Here is a 26,206-nt window from a genome sequence, read left to right on the forward strand (position 1 = left end):
AGGTAAATTTTAGTTGGGTGATTTTGATAGTTTGTAAAAGTTAGAGCATAAAATCATATTTAAAAAAGTTTTTTCAAAAGTCAAAAAAAAAATTCAAAAAAGAGATGTCAAACACAACTCCAACTCCAATTCTGGAAAATTTTAATTTTGATGGCCAAACTGCCACTTAATTAAATTTATCACTTTTTAAATTTATATTGATTATTATATTTAAACTTAGAGGTATATTCAAAAGATTATGATCAAACTACTCTTACGAATGCAGTGCTTGCTGTGTTAGCTGCTTCATTTTACAGGCACCCGTCTAAGAGTATGTCTGTGATTTTGGGATTACGAGAACTAATGGGAAGACTACAACTTCTTACTTGGTGAAGGTGATGTTAGAACAATAATGATAATTGTACAAGAAATTCAAAATAAAACTTGCTTGGCTTAGAGGCACGATAATACGCTTCTTGAAGATAGTTGGAGTCTCTCCCACGAGCAAACGGAAGAACAAGTGACAACTCTATCTTCGGGATTCAACTAAGCCACAAAACAAGTAGCATTCAAGAATGTTGCTCTTCTATTCTTGAATTGGTTATTTCACCATTTGATCACTGTCTCTCAAGTGTTTTTCAAGGGGAAAGTAGTTTTGAGTGTTTGTCTTTTCAAACCAAAGAAAGCAATATTTATAGGATGAAAGTTTCATGCATGAGAAGTATATTAATTAAGTAATAGTTAATAGTTTCATGTATGTTTTACAATAAAAATGTCATTCTTTCAAGAACTTATAACGTAAAACTTAATGAATAATGAATTTGTCAAATTCATTTCCTTTGTAACTCAAAACTTTAAGTGATGCATTTGTTTCAAAACTAATTGAAACATAACTCTTAAAAATCTTTAACCGATGTATTTGTTTTAAAATTTATTGAAACATAAAATCAACAATCCCCTACTTGTTTCAAGAAATTTTATCTTTAAAAAAAATATTCATTTGAGACATCAATCTAGCAACATGCATCAATAATGGTGTCTTTTGGACTTGAACCATTAGCTAGTGAAGACTTTCTAAATCATTGACTACTTAGTGAACAAATCTTGAACTAAGTGGTTCATTGAATGAAGTAGAAAAATACTCCACGCATATTGCTATGTTCTAGCGAAAATCAAAATCCTTTGACACCTTACGGCCATGTGTCCCGAATCCTTTTAGCTAAGTGCTTTAAGATTTCCCTGTAAAAATCTTATTGAAGCGGCCTCCAATTCGCACTTAGTGCGGTGAATTCATCAAGAGTAACTTTGCATACTCCGACTAAGTAGTCTATGAATTTCATTAAGAGAGATTAATCTCATCCTCCTTTACAACAAAGTATCAGTAAATCTATCAAGAGTGTTTCTACATACTCCAACCGAAATCGGTGTATAGACTTAATAAGAGAGTATAATCTCATTCTTTTGTTTTATAGGAATACTATCAAATCTATGAAGAGTGTTATTATTTACTCCAACCGATATCGGTCTTATAGATTTATCAAGAGAATAAATCTCAACTTATGCACATCTACTCATTCTCTAGGGAAAAAGGAAATTTTATTGATGTGCTTCACAATTGTAACTTTACTTGTTTTTCCCTTTTAACCTAAGATTACATTATTAGGTAGGGTTACCATAAAGTACAATCAATCTACAACAGGCTTTATTCCCATCCCATTACAAGTTTGTACCACTAATTCTTTGCCTAACCCTTTAGATAAAGGATCTGCTAAATTGAGTTTGGACTTCACATATTGAAGTGATATTATGCCACCCTCCAATAATATTCTCACATAATTGTTCTTGAGATGAACTTGTTTTGACTTGCCATTGTAACAATCACTTGAAGACCGAAATATAGCAACTTTATTATCACAATATATAGTCAAAGGTGGTATTGGCTTACCCCATAATGGAATATCTATCAGTATACTCAGCAGCCAATCAGCTTCTTCTTCAGCAGAAGACATAGCAATAAATTCTGACTCCATGGTTAAGTGAGTAATACATGTCTGCTTCTTTGATCTCCAAGATATTGCTACTCCAGCCAAAGTAAAAATCCAAGCAGTAATAGATTTAGAGTCATTCGGATCAGAATTTCAAGTAGCATCACTATAGCCTTCAAGAACTGCTGAAAAGGTAGAATAATGCAGGCCAACATTAATTGTACCCTTCGGATATCTTAAAGCACGAATTAAGGCATTCCAATGCTCAACTCCAGGGCTATCAGTAAATTTGCTCAAAGTTCCTACAGCATAATCAATATCTGGCCTGGTACAATGCATGACATACATAAGACTCCTAACAATATGATAATATGTCAATTGATCAAGAATATCACCAGAGTTTCATACTAATTTAATGCTAGGATCAAATGGTGTAGGAGCAGTCTTGTCGTCAAAATGACCAAATCTCTTTAGAACCTTCTCAATATAACTTGATTGAGTAAAACCACTTGCCGATCTTACAATTTTGATGCCTAAAATTACATCAGCTTCTCCAACATCTTTCATTTCAAACTGAAAAGCAAGAAAATATTTTGTTTCTTTGACTCTTTCGATATCAGTTTCAAAGATCAACATGTCATCTACATAAAGACATATTATAACACCAGAATTTTCTTAAAATTTACTAAATATGCAGATATCTCCACCATTGATTAAGTAGCTATTAGAAATCATAGCTTTTCTAAATTTATCGTGCCATTATTTTGGAACTTGTTTTAATCCATAAAGAGATTTAAGAAGTTTACAAACTTTATGTTCTTGACCAGGATTGACAAATCCTTCTGGTTGTTTCATGCAGACTTTTTCATCTAGATCTTCATTCAGGAATGTAGTTTTCACATCCATCTGATGAATCACAAGACCATGAATTGCTGCTAGAGCAATCAAGAGACGAATAGAGGTCATCCGAGCTACAGGTGCAAAAGTATCAAAACAATCAATATCTTTCAATTGAGTAAAGCCTTTAGCTACCAAACGGGCTTTGTACTTATCTAAAGTACCATCGAATTTCATTTTCTTCCTAAAAATCCGTCGGCAACCAATTGGTTTACATCTATGAGGAAGATCTGACAATATTCATATATTATTAGATAATATAGAATGCATTTCATCATCAATGGCTTCACGCCAAAATGGAGCATCATGTGAAGACATAGCTTCAGCATGACTTTCAGGATCCTTTTCAACCAAATAAGCTTTAAAACCAGGTCCAAAGTCTTTTGATTTGGCTGATCTTGAACTACATCTTGATTAACTTTCTTCTAATGGCTCAACTATTTTCCTTTTAAGAGGAGAAATAGAAGAACTTGAATCTTGTTCAAAAGAATCTTTTTTCTTGGGATATATATGCTCAAATTAGCATGTAAAGATTCAATAATTGTATGAGGACTTGGGGTCTCAAGATTTAAAAATCTATAAGCCTTACTGGTTTGTGAATAACCAATAAACACACAATTTACTCCTCTACAGCCAATCTTGGTTAAATGTTGATTTGGTAATCGAACATGAGCCAAACAACCCCATACTTCAAAATAATTTATATTTAGTTTTCGATTATTCCAAAGTTCATATGGAGATGTATCATAATTCCTGAAAGTAATTCTATTCAAAATATGACATGCTGAAAGCAAAGCTTCAGTCCATAAATTTTCAAATATACCAGATCCATAAAGTGTAGAATTAACCATTTCTATGAAAGTCCTATTTTTTTTTCTGCTACACCATTTTGTTGTGGTGTATATGACATAGTCAATTGTTTTTCAATGCCTTCCCTCTCACAAAAATCAATAAAACCTGACTTTAAGTACTCTCCTTCTCTATCAGACCTAATTGACTTAATTTTCACACTCAATTTATTTTCAACTTCTGCTTTATATGCTTTGAAAGTCTCAAATGTTTCATCTTTTGTTTTCAATGGAAAGACATAAGTATATCTTGAGTAGTCATCAATAAAAGTGATAAACTACCTCTTTCCACGATATGACAAATAATTCATCTCACAAATATCAGTGTGAATTAATTGTAAAAGTGTGGAAGTCCTTTCAACTGTCTTAAAGGGCTTTTTAGTAATCTTGCATTTACTACAAGTAAGACACTTAGTAGTATGATTCTTTCCACAATCTTTGATTAATCCATTATTCACCATAAGTTGAATGGATCTAAAATTCACATGTCCCAGACGTTCATGTCATAAGTCCAGAGACTCCACAAGATAAGCAGACATATTTTCATTTTCAATATTGAGTTTAAACATTCCATTTGCAACATAACCTTTTCCAAAAAACATGCCATTTTTAGATAAAATAAACTTATCTGCCTCAAAAACTATTTTAAAACCATGCTTCGAAAGAAACGTACCTGACACCAAGTTTTTTTGAATATCAGGAACATGTAATACGTCCATCAATGTAACTATCTTCCCGGAAGTAAACTTCAGTTCAACAGTTCCTTTTCCCACAACTTTAGTAGAGGAAGAGTTTCCCATATATACAATTTTATCGTCCCCCACTAATTCATAAGTCTTGAAAGAATTTCGGTTACCTGATATGTGATGAGTTGCGCCAGTATCTATCCACCATTTCACTTGATCTTCCGCTACAAATGATTCTGTGACTATTGCCACAAGATCATCTTTTCTATTTTTATTTGCTTTTTTTTTTCTTTTCGGCTTTGAGAATTCTACAATCACGCGCATAGTGACCAACTTTGTGACAATGATAGCATTCACCAGATTTAAAATTGACACCATTATGCTTGAAATTTGTAGTCTTCTTTGCCTTTGAAAAATTCTTATTTTCAGGTTCCTTCTTGTTTGATTTTTCTTCAACCATATGAGCTTTCATGACAGGTTCCTTCAAATTATTATTATCGCGCCATCGTGTCTCTTGTTTAATTTGTAAGTGCTGCAACAATTGTTCAAGAGTCAAATCTTCCTTTTTGTGTAAGAGTTTGCTTCGGTACTCTTTTCAAGATGGGGGAAGTTTTGATACAATAGCACCAACATGAAAGTTTTCATCAAGAGCAATTCCAGATATAGCTATTTTATTAGCTATAAGTTGGAATCTTGTACTTGTTCAGTGATTGACTTGTCATCAACCATTTTGAACTCCATATAATTTGAAACGAGAAATTTCTTAGAACTCGCCTCTTCGGCTAAATAAATAACTTGAAGAGTGTTCCATATCTCTTTAGCATATTTGCATTTAACATAATATTGATCATAATATTTGTTAGATATTCCCCCAAGAATATAATTCTTGCACAAATAATCATCATATTGTCATTTGGCAATTTTTTCTTTAATCAAAGTAGCCTCGTCAGATGCTACCTCAGAACCAGGAGAATTAGGACAAGGTTCTTCAAGATCATATGCCAACTTTAATCATTTTAAAAAAAATTCCATCTATCCATGCCATCTAGAAAAGTATTTGCCATCAAATATTTCAAAATTAGGATTAGGCAAAGATGGAATACTATTTGATATTGATGTAGAAGCCATAGAAACAACTATCTTCAAATTGTTAAAATAATAATGATAATTGTACAAGAAATTTAAAATAAAACTTGTTTGGCTTAGAGGCATAATAATACGTTTTTTAAAGATAGTTGGAGTCTCTCCCACGAGCAAACGGAAGAACAAGTGACAACTCTATCTTCGGGATTCAACTAAGCCACAAAATAAGCAGCATTCAAGAATGTTGCTCTTCTATTCTTGAATTGGTGATTCTCTCAAGTGTTTTCCAAGGGGAAGTAGTTTTAAGTGCTTGTCTTTTCAAATCAAAGAAAATAATATTTATAGAATGAAAGTTTCGTGCATGAAAAGTATATTAATTAAGTAATAGTTAATAGGTTCATGTATATTTTAAAATAAAAAATTTCATTCTGTCAAAAACCTATAACATAAAACTTAATGAATAATTAATTTGTCAAATTAACTCAAAACTTTATAAGTGATACATTTGTTTCAATACTAATTGAAATATAACTTTTAAAAATAATTTGTTTCAAAATTTATTGAAACATAACACAGGTGATCTATGGAGCTATGGGGTTGAGGACAGGGATGTTGAGTACGGTAAGGTATTACATTTACGGGGATAATAAGTTAGTCCCCGAATACAACCCCTGATGTAGTTTTAGTTCAGAAATTGAAACGAGGAATATATGATCAGGAATTAATGCATGATATGTCTGAGCAGTTTTATTTTGTTAAAGTAATGTGTATCTTGTGGACTTGGTAGCTGGTTGTTTATGTTATTTCTGTTTTCTTTTAGGAAGTGAGTTGTTGCAGAAATCTTTGTTGAGAGGCAATTGTGTGGATGAGTACTCAAAATGCTATTCTGTAGAACTTAGATGAGCTGCAATTTGGGGATCTTATGCTTGGTTCTATTCATAGAAAGCTTAATTTTTGGGACAAGAATGGTGAGGTAAGTGGCATGGATCAAACTCAATCTGCAATAAGTGAGTCGGGAGAAACTCCTGGAAATCAATCTCACGAGCAGAACCAGGAGCATCAACAGAATGGAGATGCTGAAGACGAAACCCCTCCTCTAAAGAAAATACGCAGGGCTCCAATTTCGGAAGCCAATAGTTTCCTGATGAAACATGTTCACATTCTTCTATTACAGTGGACTATTTTTTTTGTTTGATGAGTTAATAAGTTTATCATTAAAGGCATTAAGAAGATGCAAGTCAAAGGTGGTCAACATGGACGAACTTTCAGGAGTAAATTTTATTGAGATTTTGGATTTGTGAATTGAAAAATTAGGTGCATTCATGCCTAATTGCATTGAAAAGTGTGGTGAGTTTTCATCCGCCGCTTCCTTTTCTTTCCTTGAACTTTCGGTAACTTACCGACCTACCTACCTTTTGGATAGTAAAAAATTCGTGCATTTGTTTGGGAAAAAATTGGTCTCGTTGAGTTGATTTGTGATTCACCAGTACTGAAGTTTTCTGTAGATGAAAATGTTCCAGAGCATTTTTGAACATGTCTGGGTTACCTTAAGGGCAAAATTCCTTCAGAATTTGGTTGTATTCAGTTTGTGTAGGTTTTACAACAATTACATGGTAGTGGAGGATGGCTTACTTTGTTTTGTAATTGATCTGCAGTAAGCTAATTTGGGTAAAATGGATTTGGATTGGCTCAGTTATGGTTGATGGTTGTTGCTACAGGAGTTAGGAAGGACTGCGCTTGCAGTGGTATAACATTTTGACTTCGGTTAATGTTCTTCCGCTCCCTATTGTTAGAGTAAAGTGAACTAGATGTTTCACTGAGGGTCATGTCACGTCTCTATTTAGCCTTCTTCTCAATAGATCTATGAAGAATGTATTTACATAGATTTTCCTGTGCAGATAGTGTCTCACATGAACAAAAGAGGAAGAAAAAATAAAAAAGAAATAGCAGTCGCTTGTGCTACACATTGTGATATTCTGTAGATATATTCTTTGCCAAAAAAAGCCATTTACTGATGTCACATGGCTGTAGATCTCACTGCTATTCATGTTTTGTGCTTTTAGGTTTATCTACTATAGAGTTTTTCCATAGGAATGGCAGGAAGTGTGTCTTTTAATTGACTGAATCTATCCAGCATATTCTCATTATGGATAGAGAACTAGGACATATTAGTACAGTTAACAGTAACATCATTCATATTAATTTTTTGGTGATGGTACTGGATACATCTTTTATCTTTAATGAAGCTAAACAGAGGCTTAACAGAGGATGGTCCACTTTTCTTGTTGTGTTATACTTACAATTATTTTGATTCATCGTGCTTAGAATTCTCGGTTAATCTGTTCTGCTTTTAGTGTTTGCCTTCTTGTTGGAGAATGATGTCTAGTACTATAATTCATCATTCATCTGCTGAACTTCAGCTCTATTTGTTGTTTGATATTAGAACTTTCTCTTCTGTCAAAACATAAAAAGTTAGAACTTTTTGGTCATATAAAAGCTGTATACCAAACTCTAGCTACACCCTTGAAGCTAGTTGATACAACTGTGAGTAAGCTCTTTTCTATAGATCCACATTTTGGGTAACATGAAGTGATTTGATATAGTTTGTTTTTCACCTTTTCTGGAGCCAAACATTTGAAAATATTAGTTGCACCGTATATTTGCAGGAAAAAGTCTGCTAACTGGCCTTGATTTTATCTATATAGCATTGCATTTCTTCCTAATTCTATCATGATTGTTGACCAAATCAGATCAGCATAACAATACTTACGTAGTCACTAAACTACTAAATAAAGCAGGAAGTAGCCTTCATAATTTCTGGTGTATTACTACAGTCCATGATGTTTAGGTATCATAAGAACACATTTTATGTTTATTTCCATTTTCATGCCATGTGTTGTAGTTTATCTGTATTATAGTTTCCTGATAATGTAATTGAGCTTATTTATCATTGCTCAACTGTCGCAGTGTTTAGTGTGTCACAATATTATACCTGAAAATGACCATTTTTTTTAATCAGATGTGAACGCGTTTCTAGAAAAAAGCGCTTTTTAATCTGACATCTGCATTCCAGTCTCACTTATAATAGAAACATTTCATTAGTGGAAAGTCTAGGATTTCCATTTTCTTTTGCCAATTATTTTATTTTGTTACAGCGAGGTTGTGGCAGGATCAGCAGCATGGCTTGGCAGAGGCCTTTCATGTGTTTGTGCTCAAAGGAGAGAGAGTGATGCTCGTCCATCGTTTGATTTAACTCCATCCCAGGTAATATGTTTGTGGAGGTTATATGAAGTTATATTTCCTGCTTTCTGAATACTGAGAATGTGTGAAGTAGCAGTACTAGTTTGTCTTTTTCAATTTTGTTCTTACTTTTCTTGTTGAGTTGGACAAACCTGCTCATCTGCATCTGGATATGTTGTGATATTTGTATCTAATTGTGCCATGTCTTAGGCACAAGTGATTTGTTTAAATTTTCTGGCTTTCCACTTTAATGAGATTGCTCATGAAGTATGGAATGGCTTATACGTATTAGTTGCTAATGATGTTTTTTCTATACTTTGTGAATCTCAGGAGGAATGTTTGCTAAGGCTACAAAACCGTATAGATGTTGCATATGATAGTTCCATCCCTGAGCATCGGTATCTTCTGTGCAAGACATCTTAGTAATATATTTAAGGCTTTGACATTTCATTCAGATTGCTTATGACATTCTTTGTTCCTCAAGATTTCTCTTTGTTTTTGACCTAAAGGAAGCTTTAAAAGCTTTGTGGAAAGTTGCCTTTCCTGAGGAAAAACTTTATGGTTTGATATCTGAACAGTGGAAGGAAATGGGCTGGCAAGGAAAAGATCCATCTACTGACTTTAGGTACATCAGCATCTCACTTTCCCAAAATTGAAAAGAAGGAAAAAAAGGAGTATTCTCAGGTTTATTAACATCTTCCTGATTAATTTCTCATTCTGTCTATTGCAATCTTGTCTTGGTTTTAAGTTGTTTGATTGATTCTGCAGGGGTGGTGGATTTATATCACTGGAGAACTTGTTATATTTTGCGAGGAATTTCCCGATATGTCCTCTTTCCTCACTCTTTTTATGGGAGAATGCTATGTCAAACTTTCTAAGCATATGTATGCATGCTGGTAAGAGTGAACATTACTAGGAAAAGAAAATTTTTAGTGTCAAATTGGCTGTTATTTTCTGGCGCTAGGAAACCTGATAGTTCTAGGTTCTTTTTTTCTAAGCCGGTATTGTGAATCTGCATCCTGAGATTGTAGCTATTTAAATTGTTGTGTTACACCTGAATTACTTCACTAATCTGTTGCACGCCTCTTCTTTTCCCTATGCATAGAATCATATGGTTTTTTATTACTTGTTCATCCCAGAAAATTGTGGCAGTTGTTGGAGGGATGGGTTATGGTAGGTGTACTAAACAATGTGATGATGATCTCTGAACTTCTGTCCAATGTTCTACGCAATCTAAGCAGGCACCTAGTCATCATCTCTTGATGATAGCAGCATATAAAAAATTGCTGAAATGGCTGAAAACAGTAATTTTGTCAAGAGTGTTTACTAGTGAAATGTACAGTAATGGGATAAATAAGGCACAATGCTTTAGAACTTGGCTGACCAAGAAGGAAAAAAGTTCTTTATTGGTGAAATATATACAGTAATGGGATAAATCAGGCACAATGCTTTAGAACTTGGCTGACCAAGAAGGAAAAAAGGTCTTTATTGTCATCTAGAATTTCTTTGTTTCTTGTAAAATTGGACAAATGTTTGTTAACCAGACTATGAAATTGCTAATCTTTGTGCACTCACTGACATTATATTACATTTTAGATTAATATAGGCTAACACTAGTAACATATTTTTTTTAAGTCAAGGAAGGGATAATAGTGTGAAGGGCCCTATCCTCCAACCATATGGTTGGGATTTCAAGTCACCAAAGAAGCGAAGTGGGAAAAGCTGTTGTCCTCCTTGATTTTTTTCTTTTTTTTTTGGTGTGTGCGGGTGGTTGGGCGGGGGTGCTACTTTCCTCCAAAAATATACTATTCCCTACCCTCCTGCATCCTATAGCATAGCTAATGGAACCTCAGAAATGGTTTAAGGAGGACTTGTATGATGGGAAAATATCTTTTCATACATCTGTCCACGACAAAATCAACCTTCCCAGTTCCTAACCCAGAGATGCAACCATTTCATCATTATTCCTCACTGAACATCAGAGATGCATTCTGAGATTTTTTCAAACCTCTCCGCCCCCTCCCTGGGATTAAAGTCGATCATGATTCTAATTTTTTATATGAATTGTTCATATTAAACAAGATAGAGACTTTTAGTTACTTGTCATGTTACAGCTACCACAGAAGTTAGAATGCACTCATTGCCAGCTGCACAACTTGATGCCAACTAGAAGCACTCACCTCAATGGTCAAAATTAAATATGTGATTCAGATTGGAATGACTTTTCCATACTTCCAAAACAGAACAACTTCTAGCAAAGAAAGTAATACTTCAGTCCCACGTTCTTCAACGAATTTTTCATATATTACCCCCTCCATGATAATGCAAACCAATACTTCAATCCCTGCTGCTTCACATAATTTCTCAAACATTACCCTTCTGTACAAGACAGCAGATGCGTATTTGGAAAGCAAAAGAGCGGATTCAGTTCACTGCCAGTAGCAGCTAAGGGTAGTGAAGGTTGATCCTTGAGTATTGTCATATTCATTACTCTGAAAGCAGATACAGATGCACTAACCAGGTCACTGTGCAAAGATTAGAAATGCCACCCTTTAGCACGCCAGTTGGTTCGCAAATTAGTTCACTTCAGAAAAAGAAAGTGAACTTCTTTGGTTTAATAATCCTATTAATTAGTACATCAAACTTCAGTTATTGCTTGCACATTAATTGGCCCACAAAGTAGTTCTTTTGACTCAATTTCTTCTTCTTGGAAATGGAAGTCTGTTGGAATGAATTAAAGAACTTTGGATTCACATACTTCTCTCATTCAAGATTGAAAAAATGTTTGTATATTTGTTGAGCATAATTTTACTTACTTTGTTTCATTTTGAATGTGTAGGATCAATGCGGGTGATCAAATTTGAATGGTGGGTGCCACAACTCAATTTGATCTATATTGAAGTGAATGATGAAGAATTTTTGAAATATTTTGATATACGTTTATATATATTTGGTATTGTGTGGTTGAATGGTGGGCGCCACAACTCAGTTTGATCTATATTGAAGTGAATGATGAAGAATTTTTGAAATATTTTGATATACGTTTGTATATATTTGGTTTTGTGTGGAACTTGGTACAAATTTTTATTATGTTGTTTTCTAATTAGTATGTAAAAGACATGTTTTTTTTAAAATCAAATCTATGCACTTCAATTATTTATTAGCTAATTGGTGCGTGAGATTATATATAAATATGTATATTTATGTATTGTGCTTAGTGATGTATACATTTTGATCAAAATAATTATTTTTCAATTAGAAATTACATACTAACATTTTATATGCCTAATGCCATTTCTGTAAAATGTGGCTTGAACTATCAAATTTTAGTCAATATTGCTACACTTCAAAAGTGTGGCAAAAGCATGCTTACACTTTACAAATGTTGTCATAGAGGATTGAAGCGTGGCTAGTAATAAAGAAAAGGCCACGTTTTTTAAGTGTTGTTATAGAGGTGATACAAAAGGCTACGCTCGTGAAGCGTGCCCAATAGTAAAACAAAGGCAATATTTTTAAAGTGTTGTTATAGAGGTGCTACAAAAGGCTACGCTTGTGAAGTGTGCCCAATAGCAAAACAAAGGCAACACTTGTAAGTGTAACTTTATCAAATAAAAGTGTTGCCAATGACAAGCTGCAAAGTGTGGCCTTTACAATGGTCATGCTTTTTAAATGTAGTTGATATGGCAACACTTAAAAAGTGTGGCCTTTGATCAAAGGTTACGCCTCTTTAGGCCATCCCCAAAAAGTGTTGCCTATAGTTGAATCCAAAAGGAACACATGGCTTTGTAGATCTCAGCAATTGTAGTCAACGGGCAGAACAAGAAAAGTAAATGGGGAGGGGGGGGGGGGGGGGGGGGGGGTTTGTGTAGTAATCTCAAGCATGTAACTATATTGACTTTGGTTGTAATCAGTGTAGGTGAACACTAGGTTTGTGTTCCTTCTAACTTCTCAACTCTGTAGGCTTATCATACTTTGTTGAACCAACCCCATACTTTGCATGCAAAATTGATAAGTTATGTACCTTCTCCAGTCTTTTGGACGAGCAGAAGGATTTTACCCTTTACCTTTTGAGTCTCAAGGTGTCGCCTTACTAACCCTTATCTTGAACCCAGTTAACAGTTACCTTTTGAGTATATAGTTATTGGATGAAACCTAACCATCTTACTAAGATAGAACCTAGAAGCGTGGATCGACAATTAAACTCCAAATTACTGTTGTCTTTATCTTTTCCTAGTCACTAATCCTCTTTTGGAGTAAGCGGCAATATCTAGGTGGGATCCTAATGTATGCACCCATTAACAAAACTATCATAATAAAGATAAAACAATACATGCATGGGTATCAGTTCAAAACAACAAAAGCACTTACCCTACTTGGTCAATCCGTCAGGGTTTCCACAACCCTAGCTATGGGTTTTAGTCGCTCGTGCTTGTGAAGAAACCAATAAAATACATATTTGAAAGCATAGATGAAATCACAATAATAAGAAGTAATAAACCCACAACCGTAACTGTATTACTGAACCAAAGTCAATACAAGAAAATCCCCTAATCAAAATCGGATCTTGAAATCAAAATATTTTTGTGAATATCAAAAGTATGTAACTCCTACTAAAAAGTACATAAAGGGTATTTATAGTACATGAGAAAACCCTAAAACCAAAGCCCACACCAAAAAGGAGAATACAGGATCGGTGGGCAAATGTGGTCCGTACCCGTGGTCTGGACTTGGGTACAGGTAGTACCTGCGGACCTGATACTGGGCGTAGGTACAAACAACAGGTACCGGAAGAAAAATTTTTGCAAGTTCAGCTCTTGGAAATTTGGACTTCTAGCACTTGCTTTGCCTACCTGCGGTCCATAGGTCCTACATGCGATCCATAGGTTGACTTAGTAGGTGTCGGGAGTCATCTTTTCAGCTCTTCTTCGATTCTCGAACATGCTTTGATCACGAACAAGCTGAAAAACATTCTGAATATTCATAATTGCTCCAAAAATAGCCAAAAACACCTTTTTCACGAACTTATAATTCAAAACATGATTTCGTGCAAAACATACCCAAAATGCATCATATTTAACAAAATAACCTCATAAACTTGCATCTTTTCCTCATTTTAAGCATCGAAAGTGTTATATTTGTATAGCACATCACTACTCTAAGGGAACTAGTCTACATCATCAGGATCATAAATAAGTAGAGAGCTACCTCTAGCATAAAAAGGGTCTCTAACCAAAATGAGCATAATCATAAGATTATGTTACAATAATAAACCTTACCATAATATGATAAAAGGGATCAGAAACATATCGATAACCTCGGATACCGATCCATAACCCACCAACCATGAAGTACGCAATAACTAATAAATATGTAACCAGCTAGCCCTAGATAACCAATAGCCTAACTAGGCCCCCATAAGTCCAGAAGGTACAAGCATACAATAACCATAACATGTACCTATACAACCCTTCATAAGACTGATAAATACAAGTGCCAAACAATTATACTGGTGATAGGTAATACATATTAATAAATGAATAAAAGGATAATTTAGTACCATCAACCAATAAAGTGTCATAATATGCCAAGTGTATATACTTTCTCCAGCATAGTAGCTCACAAAGGCAGGACCAACGGTGGCCATTCTTCTCCAGTACTGTGGCTCATCGGATGAAAGAGACCAAAGAAGACTCTGGATATCCCTATACATTCCCTAGTCCAAACAAAGACTTTTATGATCCATATCAAACCACTCCATCTAGCACCAAAGAAAAATAAGAAAAAGGGGTGATCAAAGTCATACCGATGCTAATTAAGTATAAACACATAAATTCGTTATCCAAGATCTACTATGGGACTAAAGCGATATGATAATATAAAAGGGGTTGAAATCTTCCTTAACTGAAGTAAGTAAGTAGTGGTAAGAAAAGTGGATCAAGAAATGGTTTGAAATTAGCCTCGGTCTAATTTTCCAAAGTATTAATTTTAGTTTGAAATATCATAGTCCAATAATAAGGGTGGTACAATTTCAATTTTAGAAGAATCAGTTTTAGAGTTAAAAGCGAAAATAAATCTATTTTTAGAAAACATTAGAAAAATCAAGGTTTTAGTTGGAATCGTACCACTAAATAAATGCAAATGTGTCTAAATGTATACATGTCATCACCAATATCTAAATGATATAATTGTAAGCATCTATCAACTAGAACCACGTCCTATTAAAGGGCAAAGAACTAATCTAGTGTCCATATGATATTGTAACCATGGCATTGGGCCCACAACATATATCTTAATAAGATATCAACACCATAATCTAGGAAACAATGAGAGACAAGGGCATAAAGCTACTAGAAGGATCTGATAGAAGAATATCATCTAATTCACTAAGTAATTTAGTAAGTCTTATTCTAAAGGATCCTTCATGTCAATCGATGGTTAAACAAGTCTATAATAAAGTGAAATAGGATCCTACAACCATAACTGATTTTAGGCTAATGCGCTAGTTACATTTCTATTCTAAATCCCCTAATTAGGTCAAGTCATGATATAACTAGGTATAAACTTATCCTATAATTCCTACTGAGTTTTTATCTATACAAAACACAATATTATAGAGAATAGTACATCCTAACATGCCTCAAAGCTGAATCATAATCTCTAATCATCCACAAATTGCTCATTTTTGTCCAACAATCTTAGAATGATGCATGCTATCAGAATCATAATCTACATATTAATATAAGCAAAATGAGACCTATATTACAATTTAAATCTTTTGGGCCCAAAATCTAGCCAAGAATAATCCTATGGGGCCCATAAATAAAATTCAAAAATTGAATCTATCATGAGGTCCCTCGAAGGACAAGAAATGTGTGCTCAAAATTTAAGCACAGATTGGGACTCAAATCATCCCAAAAACTTGAGAACATTCGAAAACTAATTCTAGGAATTAACAAGGAAAAAGTGGAATTTAACGGAAAAAAATAATGAAAAATGATCAAGAGGTTCTAAATTAGCTTACCTGAACCTCAATGGACGATTTTCCACATTTTTTCATGTTTCAAGCTCCAAAAATAATGAAATATGGCTAAGAAATAATGAAGAAATTGGAGGAGATAAGATATGCATTCCCAAGAAATTAGCCTTTACGATTATGATGGCCAAAGGCCACGAATGAGATGATTAAAAACATTACCCTTTGCAAATCCAAGCAATGGTTCAAGAATACGAAGGTAGGTAAATTAGTCTATCATGAATGCGACATTAATGGTCTCAATTGTAAAGAAAAAAGGATTTGGGTCAATGGCGACCTTCATCACGAATGCGAGAAAGAAGGTCCCCGATCACGATGGCAAAGACTTGGCCCTTTCCGAATGAGGCTAACTCTTCACAAATGAGAAGATCATTAGTGGGCTGCACTAGATGGTCAAAAATCGACAAAAATGCTAAGTCTGAATGGACTTTAATCGGGTGCGTGAAATTCATTCAAAACCCCATGCACATAAAAATGAATTATGCTACTATACTAAATTTGTTATTTTGGACTAAGTGGAACCATAAGAGTTTCCATTGGATATTGTTTCAATAAAAATGGGCCCCATACCCCATGAATCTTTTTACCAATTTCCAATCAATAGTTCAAAATAAGTCTGAAAATCTTGAGATCCGAACTAAGAGTACCCCTACCCTAAAATCCATGTTTCAGAGCTAACAACACTATTAGAATTCTCATCTGAGGTTGTTTACTAGTTTTTTTGGTCCGAGAGTAACTTCTCAACTTTGAAAGCTGCAAAATAAGGAAATAAGTCTAGAATCCAAACGAACTACTCGAAGATCAAACTGACAATCTCGACAAGTCATAATGACATGTAGTCACTATGAAAAGTTACAAAACACCACAAATAAGAAAAAACAGAGAAAATAACCTGGAGAGTCATTATATTCTATAATCATCGATGTAGCAACACAATTAATAGGTTGAAGAATCATTTAGTAGGCACCTATAAAAGAATAAAGCCCTGACCTAAACTTCTAGAAAAAATAGCAGAAGAATGTAAGAAAGTATTAGAGAAGGTTCAAACTGCAATAAACTCATGAAATATTGCTTTAGAAGAAATACAAGTTGTTGCAACAAAAAATAGTAACTTGAGTAGTGAATCAGGTTCTTGTCCAACTATAGACAATCTACTTTCAAAGGCTAGAGGTATGATATATGATTTTGTGATTCCTCAAGCAAGACAAGTTACTTTAAACTCCAAATGGAGAGAAAGAGGAAAGGAAAAAAGTTTGTTAGTAAATTGAAAAGTTTTTTTTCTCAGTTGGTATACCATTTAATATTGCAAATGATTTATACTATTCATCTATGTTTATATGAACCTATTTTTGTGCCTATGATAATTAATGAGTTGAGACCTTAGATACTGAAAGATAAAGATACAAATATTATAAAGAAGGTTAGATTAACACAAGAAATCTTGGAAGCAATATGGGTGTTCAATTATGTATGATAGTTGGATGGATGGTAAAGTAGATGTTTCATTAACTTTCTGCCTAATAGTCCAGCTGATACAAGTTTAGATTAATTGATACTTCTAATTCTATAAAAATGATGGCACACTTACATTGTATTTGAATAAAATTATAGATGAAGTTGAAGAAGAGAATGTAGTTCAAATAACAACCAATAATGATTATAATTTTTTGAGTGCTGAATAAAAGATAATAAATATTGATATCATGTTTACTATACTCCATGTGCTTCACATTGTACCGATCTCTTGTTAGAAGACATAGAAAAATAGAAAATTTATCAAGATACACTTACAAAAGCAAAATCAATGGTAAGATTCATTTATGGACATACTTGGGTGTTGGATTTGATGAGATCATTTACAAAGAATCATGAGCCTCTTCATCCTGTGGTTACTCACTTTGCGATGACATATCTCACACTTCAAAGCATTTAATATAAAAAAAATAAGCACTTAGATTTGTATTTTCTTCTGAAGATTAAAATAAATCTGTTTGGGCAAAGAAACATGAAGAGGTGAAAATGAGAGCCACAATTTTGTATGATCAAAAGTTTTGGCCATATTCTTATTTATGTGAAAAGGTTTTCTCTTTTTGTTAGTTTTTGGGGAAAGTAGATTCAGTAAAAAGTCATGTATGGAATATTCGTATGATGTGATGAGCAAGGCCAAGAAAAAGATATTCATGAAATTTGATTATAATGAAAAAAAGCATGATCCCATATAGAAAAGATTTGATGATAGATGGATTCTCTAACTAAATCGTCCTTTTCGTATTTTTGGATACTATTTGAACCTACAAATACAATTTGAGGAGAAGTTTACATAAAATTTATATCAATGTATGAAAAAAGAATTGGATTATAAAGAAAGATTTAAATTAGATATTCAACTAGGTTCATATGACTAATTGAAAGGAAAAATTGGATTTCAAATAGCTATAGCTTCTAGAAAACTGAGATCTCGTACAGATTGGTGGATGTGCTTCGGGGGCCAAACTTTGGAGTTGACTAAATTTGTAATTTGTATATTGAGTCTCACGTGTAGCTCCTCGGATTGTGAAATAAATTGAAGTATCTTTGAGTCGGTAAGAATTATGCTTTTATAAAACTTTGTTACTATCTTTTTGCTTATGATAATTTACTGTAAGTTTTTCAATATTTGCTAGATCCATACAAAGAAAAAAGCAAACTTGAACATCATAGGCTAAATGCTCTAGTGTATGTAAGATACAACACTAAACTAATAGAATGGAGAATCCAAAGAAAACTACAAAATATTGATTCTGTTCTTGTTGATGAAGTTGATTTTGATGATGAATGGATTATTGAAATAAAAGACCCCCACTACCTAAAGATTCTTCTTGGCATAAAGAGAATTTATATGATGATGATGTTATTCAGACAGTGTCTCTTACACCATATGAGAATGACATTATAGATAATTTATGATTGATATTAATAGTCTAAAAGATACGGGCGAAGAAGGTCCTCTAGAAAAAAACAAAAATCATCATCATATAAAGATTCTTCTTGGCTTGAAGAGAATTTATATGATGATGATGTTATTTGGACAGTGTCACTTACACCATATGAGAATGACATTATAGCTAATCTATGATTGATATTGATAGTCTAAAAGATACAGACGAAGTAGGTCCTCTTGAAAAAAACAGAAACCATCAGTTAAGTTATAGTACTCTCCTTTTCTATTAAATTGTATGTCATTATTTGTTATATTAAATACTAATTTTTTAAATCCTATTTTCTCTTTTGATCTGTAAAAAAAATTAATGTGGGATGAGGACAGCGTAGGAGTAGTAGATGTGAATATTGATGATGACGACCTCATATTTGGTAGCTGTGGATAAATATGATATTTTTGAGACTTTTTGGTAAAACTGTTCTGGTCAGAGACAGTTGAATGTGGATATTAACTTTTGATACAGAGAGGTATCACATTTAGGTGATATAACAGATTATTTTTAGATGATTTTTTGTCTTGATTATGAATTTTCGGTTTACCTTTTTGTAATTTGGCTGTTTTCTTGCAAAGTTGAATAGTTTTGTGACAAATGTGTTGTTTTTATATATCTCTTAGGTAGAATTCTTGACCGAAATAAGTCATTTTTTGAATCAATTCACCAAAGTAATATTTTTAAAATTTTTTTTACAAAACTAGTATAAACGTTGTTCCCAGTAACGTATTACCTTATTATTTTATTAAAAAAATGTAAAAGTCAAAACTAATGGCGTGAATTTTTAATGGACCATAAAACATTATTGTACGTAACGTTTTATAAGAAATTCATAACTGTTGTTATCTTTTTTCCAACCACATAAAAATAACACACTAATTACTTTTAGGGGTAACTAGTGTCCCTAATCCTGGAAAAAAAAGTATTTTGCTCTCGTCTTTGTTTTTTAACTACTCTGGCTACTCCAATGTCTTAGCAATTGTTGATGCAATTGACAATACAATTTCATCCATCTAAGTAATTGTTCTTTCAGCTGTGTTTTGAATTGCGGAACCCTAGCCTCAAGCACCATAGAAAGGGTGCTTATTTAGTATTATTTTTGGTACAAATTTACTCTCTATTTTCTCAAAATCAACTTGACTCTCTATTTTATATTTTTATATTTCTCAAATTTAAGTCAACTATGCTCTAAATTATGATTTTGGAACAGATGGATTTAATTTATTTTTTTTCCAATTTTGGGATATTTTTAAAGGAGAAAAAAATATTTGTAGACATTGTTCATGTTTAAAAGAATAATGTTTTCCTTTTTATGGCTGATTTATTTGTTCATTATAATGAAAATATTCACTTTTGTATAGGTATTTTTTTATGGCTGGTAGTAGTTCATACAAGTTGGATCTTGGACCACTTGAACCGTCTGTATTAACTGAACAACTCACTCATAGGTCACGGGATATATGGGATGGAAGTGTTGATATGATTCTTAATACGAGAAAGGGTGATGAAAGTTTTTGGAAGCTCGTAGAAAAATATCCTATCCATCCACGAGTTTTAGAAGTGATTAAATTATCTGAATTGTATGGTGTTTATAGATGTAATATGCCTACTATCGACCGCTGTTTGATCACTTCATTAGTTGAATGTTGGCATTTTGAAACACATACTTTTCACTTTAGAACAGATAAAGCAACTATCACCTTGCAAGACATTGAGGTGTTGTATGGATTAACCGTCAATGGTGATTCCGGGTTTGGTACTGAGATAACGAGGACCATAGGAAATTGCCAATGCTGCATGTGGTTTGTAGTTTGTACCTAGTCTAGTCATCCCTTTTATAGTAATACATGAATACCTATTCTCTCTATATGAGTTTGTGTTTATTAGGATATGGGGAGTTTTGTGTCTTATCTTTCTCAATGCAATTACTTCACTTATAAAAAAGATGCATTTATTCTCTTTCTACTTTCTCTGGAGGTGCTTAGAGAAAAAATATGTGGGATACAAACTATTCAAAGTATTAGGCTTTATTGGTCTGCTTTCATGGATTATGGTCTTGCAAGTGACTGTATCCACTGTTGTTCTCTAGTCACCTCATTCCGTGATGGCTTTTTGCACTTGTTTTCCATCGTTATTCACTTATTTGAGCCTTACCTGTTAGAATAGGTGGAAATCCTAATACAATGGAATAACTAAGTTATCATTTGAATGGGGTCATAGGTCTATTATGTCGTAATCTTTGAAATGAGGTGAATGATGATGTCTTATCAAAATCCTTTTCACGGTTTCCATCCTTTAATATGGCTAAGGTATGTGATATATATCATTTATATGCTCCAAGGTTTCATCAAGTTATATGTTTGTGTTGTTCTTTTCGTTGTTTTTTTAGGGTAGTGTATGCTACAGACATACATGTTGACTTAGTTCAGTATGTTCCTGTGTGTATTTTCGTGAACTGAAGAAAAGTGACTTGTGTATCTACTTAGATGTAAGTCTTTTGGTCATTAAGATGTTTCCTTCTCTGAATTTGTTGCTATTAAGAACTACACCCATGGATGTTGGTGTTCTCGGAGTGAAATGCTCAGACTTAGTAGTTGAATCCTTCAAATTATTTTAATTATCAACAACAGAAAAAAAATGCAGCTGATTAGGGACTGTTTAGCTGTAACGCCCCAAAATCGGGTCCCGAGACGTCACACGGTACTTAGGATCACAAGTGACCCCAAGCTAACCCTTCTACTGGCATAACTCATAAGCAACTGAACAAAAAGTATAAATCTATACAAATCTACGGAAAATAACTCTTTTCTGAATATGATAGATACAAAACTAAATTTACAAAGTTACAACTCTGCTTTTACAACCAAAATTGAAATGGAATACATCAACTTCTAGTGACTGTCTATGAAACCTCTACTAGTACTGACTATAGGTAGCTGGGTCATGAATCCCGACTATCCCAACTCAATACGGATGGGTAAAGAAAATACAACACTTCTCGAACTGTATAACTAACTCAAGCCCTTGAATCAAAAGGACTCATCACCTGCTGATAGGATGCCACGAACTGACTGGATCTGAAGATGTACACTATACCTTGTACCTACATTCCAAGAAAATGTAGCCCACATACGAATATGTGGGTCAGTACCATGGAAACGTAGCATATGGGGGTGCAATGTATATATAAAATAATATATTAATATCATCACAGTTTATAAAATTATGCATGCTGATATAAATGACTCACTTAGCTCGAATTAAAATCATTATAATCATAAGAGAGTAAAATATATCGGGTGAAACTTGTGAGTCATCATAATGAACCTCAATTCACTTCCATCTCGATTCCAAATCATTAAAGCAATCAAATCTCATAACAATTCTCTTTGGAATATATGTTCATTAAATCTTTCGAAAACAATGACTTTCTCAAACTTAGTCTTTCAAACAAATATGTTTTCATCTCAGATAGAAGAATAAGACTTTTCATATTAGATATGATAATACACACACACACATTGGGAGTCTCTCATAACCGACATAAACCATGTGAGCTACATGGAGTCCAACATCCAACCCACGTTGGGGAGAGCTGTCCTATCCTTGCTATCGAAGTAGGACCTTAATCTTTTATTCACTAGTGATCAATATATATAAATTAGCCTCAGGCTCACAACCTACGGGGGCACGTAGTTCTAGGGAAGTACCAATCCTGCTATACCTCCCGCTCGGTGCTAAAGACTACTCCCAGACTTAGCTCAAATATTTTCAAAAGAAAATCCACTAATAAATATTTCAACAATTCACAACGGGAGCCATCATGCTACCCCTTTCATAATAAATCAATAAAAGTGGATTTCTTTTCTCATCTCGGTTTAAAACCCTTTTTACGACCAAAAGGTCAAAGCTTCTTTATCATCTCAAATCATTTAAACTCAAGGTGTTTATAACACATGATTTTCTCAAAATAATAATCTCAAATAGGGTTCCAAAAGCCCATACATCAATATCACCATAAAACCTTCCAAAGTTTCATACTTTATGACATAAGCACAAAAATAATCACTTAAAACTTAAAATTTCAGCTTTATAATCGTACATCTTTGTCACGACCCAAACCGGGGCCCTGGCCGTGACGAGTATCCCGAACCATGAGGCCCAAAATACCCCTATCTGTCTAGTAATCATGCACATAATTCATATGATAAAAGAGATATGGAAGATACACAATATAACGGAAACATGGTCAAGAATCATGCGAAAGTAATAATGGGGAATAATGTCCCACAATCTCAACACAACATCTGTATAACGTCTACGAAATCTCTACTACATGACTAAAATAAATGCCTATCTGAAAACTGGGACAAGGCCCCCAGTAGACCCAAAACTAATAAATGATAAATTCAACTGCAGACATCAGGCCTTCCAAAATATAGAAGGCTCACCACTTGATTCTGCGATCTATCGGAAGGAATCTACTGGTTGTCTGGACCCCTAGACTATTCCTCCAAACCTGGGAGGGGAGGGGGTCAATACAAAAGTACTAGTATGCAGAGAAATCAAAACAGAAATATAATATTTTTACACAATATAGGTGAGAGCCATTATAAAGCAGGTTCATATCAAATTATCTGAAAACACATGGGCATAATGTAATAGTTTTCAATACAAATGTAATGCGATTGAGCTATGTGGAATACTCTACAATTGTAATTTCACGACTATGTGGAATCCACCTCTGGTGCTCGGTGGCCAAGCCTCCAATCCAAGTAGTCGCCAGGATTTGGAGCCGGTATACTCCCCATGTGAGTACACCGCAGGGAATCCCCCCATGTGAGATGTTTCAATTATTTTATTATCCTTCCATGTAGGATACAGTATCATATGACACGCATCGGCAACTATGATTTCCAGCGATGAGCCCTTTCACTCAAATGCCTTCTTCGAGCATCCACCTTTCTCATGAAAATCAATGCATTTAAACTTTGTTCAAATCAATCACATGTCATGCTCTGTAGGGTATCCTCATACCCGACTTGCAAGTCATCAGTATTATATCATTCTCTTCATTCAATCAACATATGCAACATATTTCAACATGAACAAAATAATCCTCTCTTTGAAAGTCAAAAACCATATCCAAATCATGACATTTTTAAGACATTTCATGACATGCATTTCAAGATAATTTCAAATGATTCATATCATGTGAAAACTTCAAAAATATCATATCAAGAGAGGAGTTTCGTGTAAATCATGCTCTCAATTTATCATCATTATGAAACACATGCATAGCCATATATAATATATCAAATCACATTGGAATTAGGCCTAAAGACCAAATCAATATCATAAAACGTTTAAAACATAATCATATTCGTAATTTCAAAACCCCCATTTTGAAAACATAAATTTTTAAAGCTGTGATATTTTTGAGATAACCCCACGTACCTCTATATGCAAAGATTATAGGTGCTTCTTGAAGCCTACGTTCTGGGAATTCCAAATATGCAATTAGTTTCTAAAATCCCCGGTTGAATCTTGAGTTACTTGGATTTTTTTATTTTGAAACCCTAGGGAGAATCCTTGAGCACTTTTGATGAATGAAGGTGTATTTTGGGGTCTTTGGAACTGAATTTCGTGTTTAGGGCTAAGTAAAGGTGGCAAAGGACCATTTTGTCCCAAAAATGGAGTGTTTAAGTCACTTGAAACCTTTACATAGGCGGCGCCTATGCCATCGCCTATGTTTACATAGGCGCCGCCTACGCTATCGCCTATGCTTTCCAGTGGCCATGTGCGATTGATTAGGCAACGCATATTATTTTGAAAGGCCATAACTTCTTGCTCGGGTGTCGAATTTTAGCAAAATTGGTATCATTGTAAAGCTAACTCGAAAACCTATTATTTTACACATAGTAGGCTTTCTAATTCGACATATAGAAAGAGTCATGGTCGATAAAAGTTGACACAAATTATAATGTCCACTTAAGCTTAATCGATCGAAGTAGTTTTCAACTCGTCCTTGAGTCAAATGACCCTTATAGTCTAAATTCAAGCTTGAATGGATTCACATGCTACACAAATAATTAAAATACCGTATTGGCATAGGATTTATGGCTTCGGGATTTATCAACCCATCGGAATCATGGTCTATATTATAGCCCAAAATGCAAGGCGTTACGTTATCCCCCCTTAGGATCATTCGTCCCCGAATGATGATGCGGGACACAGACAGACACAATTTCAAGCATAATAAAGGACTAGGAAAGATAAGATAGAAATAGTACCTTTTGTCTCCCCCTCCATCGAAGCAAACAAATTGGGATATCTAATTCTCATGTCATCTTCTGAATCCCAAGTTATTTCTTTGACTTTCTGATTCCTCCACAGTACCTTTACTGAGGCTATCCTTTGTTCCTCGGCTTTCAAACTTGGCGATCTAAAATTTCAATGGGCTCTTCTTTGTAAGACAAGGAATCTGTCACTTTGACACCCTATACTGGCAATACCAAAGAATGATATCTAATGCATTTCTTCAACATGGATACTTGGAATATCGGATGAATGAAACCCAAACTTGCAGGCAATTCTAGCTCATAAGCAACTTTACTAATCTTTCTCAGAATCTAATATGGCCCTATATAGCGAGGGCTCAATTTACCCTTTTCCCAACCGCATAACTCCTTTCATAGGAGAAACCTTGAGAAACACCCAATCACCAACTTCAAACTCTAGTTCTCTTCTCTGAACATCGGCATAGGACTTCTGACGACTCTGAGCAGTCTTGAGTCATTCTTTAATGATATTCACTTTCTCCATCGCCTAATGAACAAGATCAGGCCCATATAACTGGGTCTCACCTATTTCATACCATCCTATCAGAGGCCTGCATCTCCTCTCATACAAAGCCTCAAAAGGAACTATCTTGATGCTGGCATGGTAACTATTATTGTAAGCAAATTCAACCAGTGGCAGGTGATCTACCCAACTATCTTTGAAATCAATGACGCATGCCCTCAACATATCCTCGAGGGTTTAAATGGTACGCTCAGCTTGCCCATCCGTCTGAGGGTGGAAAGCTGTGCTCAAATTCACTTGTGTACCTAAACCCTTCTGAAAAGATCTCCAAAACTGAGATGAAAACTGCGTACCTCTATCGAATATAATAGATACTGGTTCCCCATGCAACCGAACTATCTCTTCAATGTAAATCTTAGCATAACCCTCTCCTAAATAATTAGTCCTCACAGGCAAAAAGTGCGCTGACTTTGTCAACCGATCTACAATCACCCATATAGAATCATACTGGTATCGGGATCTCAGAAGTCCTGTAATGAAGTCCATGTTTATCATCTCCTACTTCCATAAAGGCAGGGCTATCTCTTGGGAAGTACCACCTGGCCTCATGTGTTCTACCTTCACTTGTTGACAGTTCAAACACTTGGACACAAAATCAGCTATATCACGTTTCATGTTA

General features: G+C 34.2%; 1 protein-coding gene across 10 annotated transcripts; it reads left to right on the plus strand.

The window, feature by feature from the left end:
- The first annotated feature begins 5,992 nt into the window (after positions 1–5,992).
- On the plus strand, positions 5,993–12,164 carry LOC107845892. Of its 10 annotated transcripts, none has more exons than XR_007045881.1 (6): positions 5,993–6,099; positions 6,299–7,223; positions 8,634–8,742; positions 9,049–9,116; positions 9,228–9,402; positions 9,487–9,530. XR_007045881.1 is itself a non-coding variant. In XM_047398158.1 (6 exons), exons 1-6 carry the CDS (start codon positions 6,070–6,072, stop codon positions 11,710–11,712), a joined length of 636 nt encoding a protein of 211 aa, XP_047254114.1. In that variant the 5' UTR covers positions 6,013–6,069; the 3' UTR covers positions 11,713–12,164. The 10 variants fall into 10 exon arrangements, 2 of the variants coding, with proteins under 2 accessions (XP_047254114.1, XP_047254115.1); XR_001667070.2 differs by having other exon boundaries at positions 5,999–6,104; XM_047398158.1 differs by lacking the exon at positions 6,299–7,223 and adding an exon at positions 11,558–12,164 and having other exon boundaries at positions 6,013–6,104; positions 9,203–9,343; positions 9,487–9,614.
- The last annotated feature ends 14,042 nt before the right edge of the window (positions 12,165–26,206 follow it).

This window comes from Capsicum annuum, chromosome 10 (assembly GCF_002878395.1).
Source record: "Capsicum annuum cultivar UCD-10X-F1 chromosome 10, UCD10Xv1.1, whole genome shotgun sequence".
NCBI lineage: Eukaryota > Viridiplantae > Streptophyta > Magnoliopsida > Solanales > Solanaceae > Capsicum > Capsicum annuum.

Bases quoted from the DNA above. Each gene is read 5' to 3' on its own strand.
- LOC107845892 (XM_047398158.1), top strand. From the start codon at position 6,070: ATGGGGTTGAGGACAGGGATGTTGAGTACGGTAAG. The intron at 8,743-9,048 runs GTAATATGTTTG...TGTGAATCTCAG, and splicing joins TTGATTTAACTCCATCCCAG to GAGGAATGTTTGCTAAGGCT. The intron at 9,615-11,557 runs GTAAGAGTGAAC...TTGAATGTGTAG, and splicing joins AAGCATATGTATGCATGCTG to GATCAATGCGGGTGATCAAA.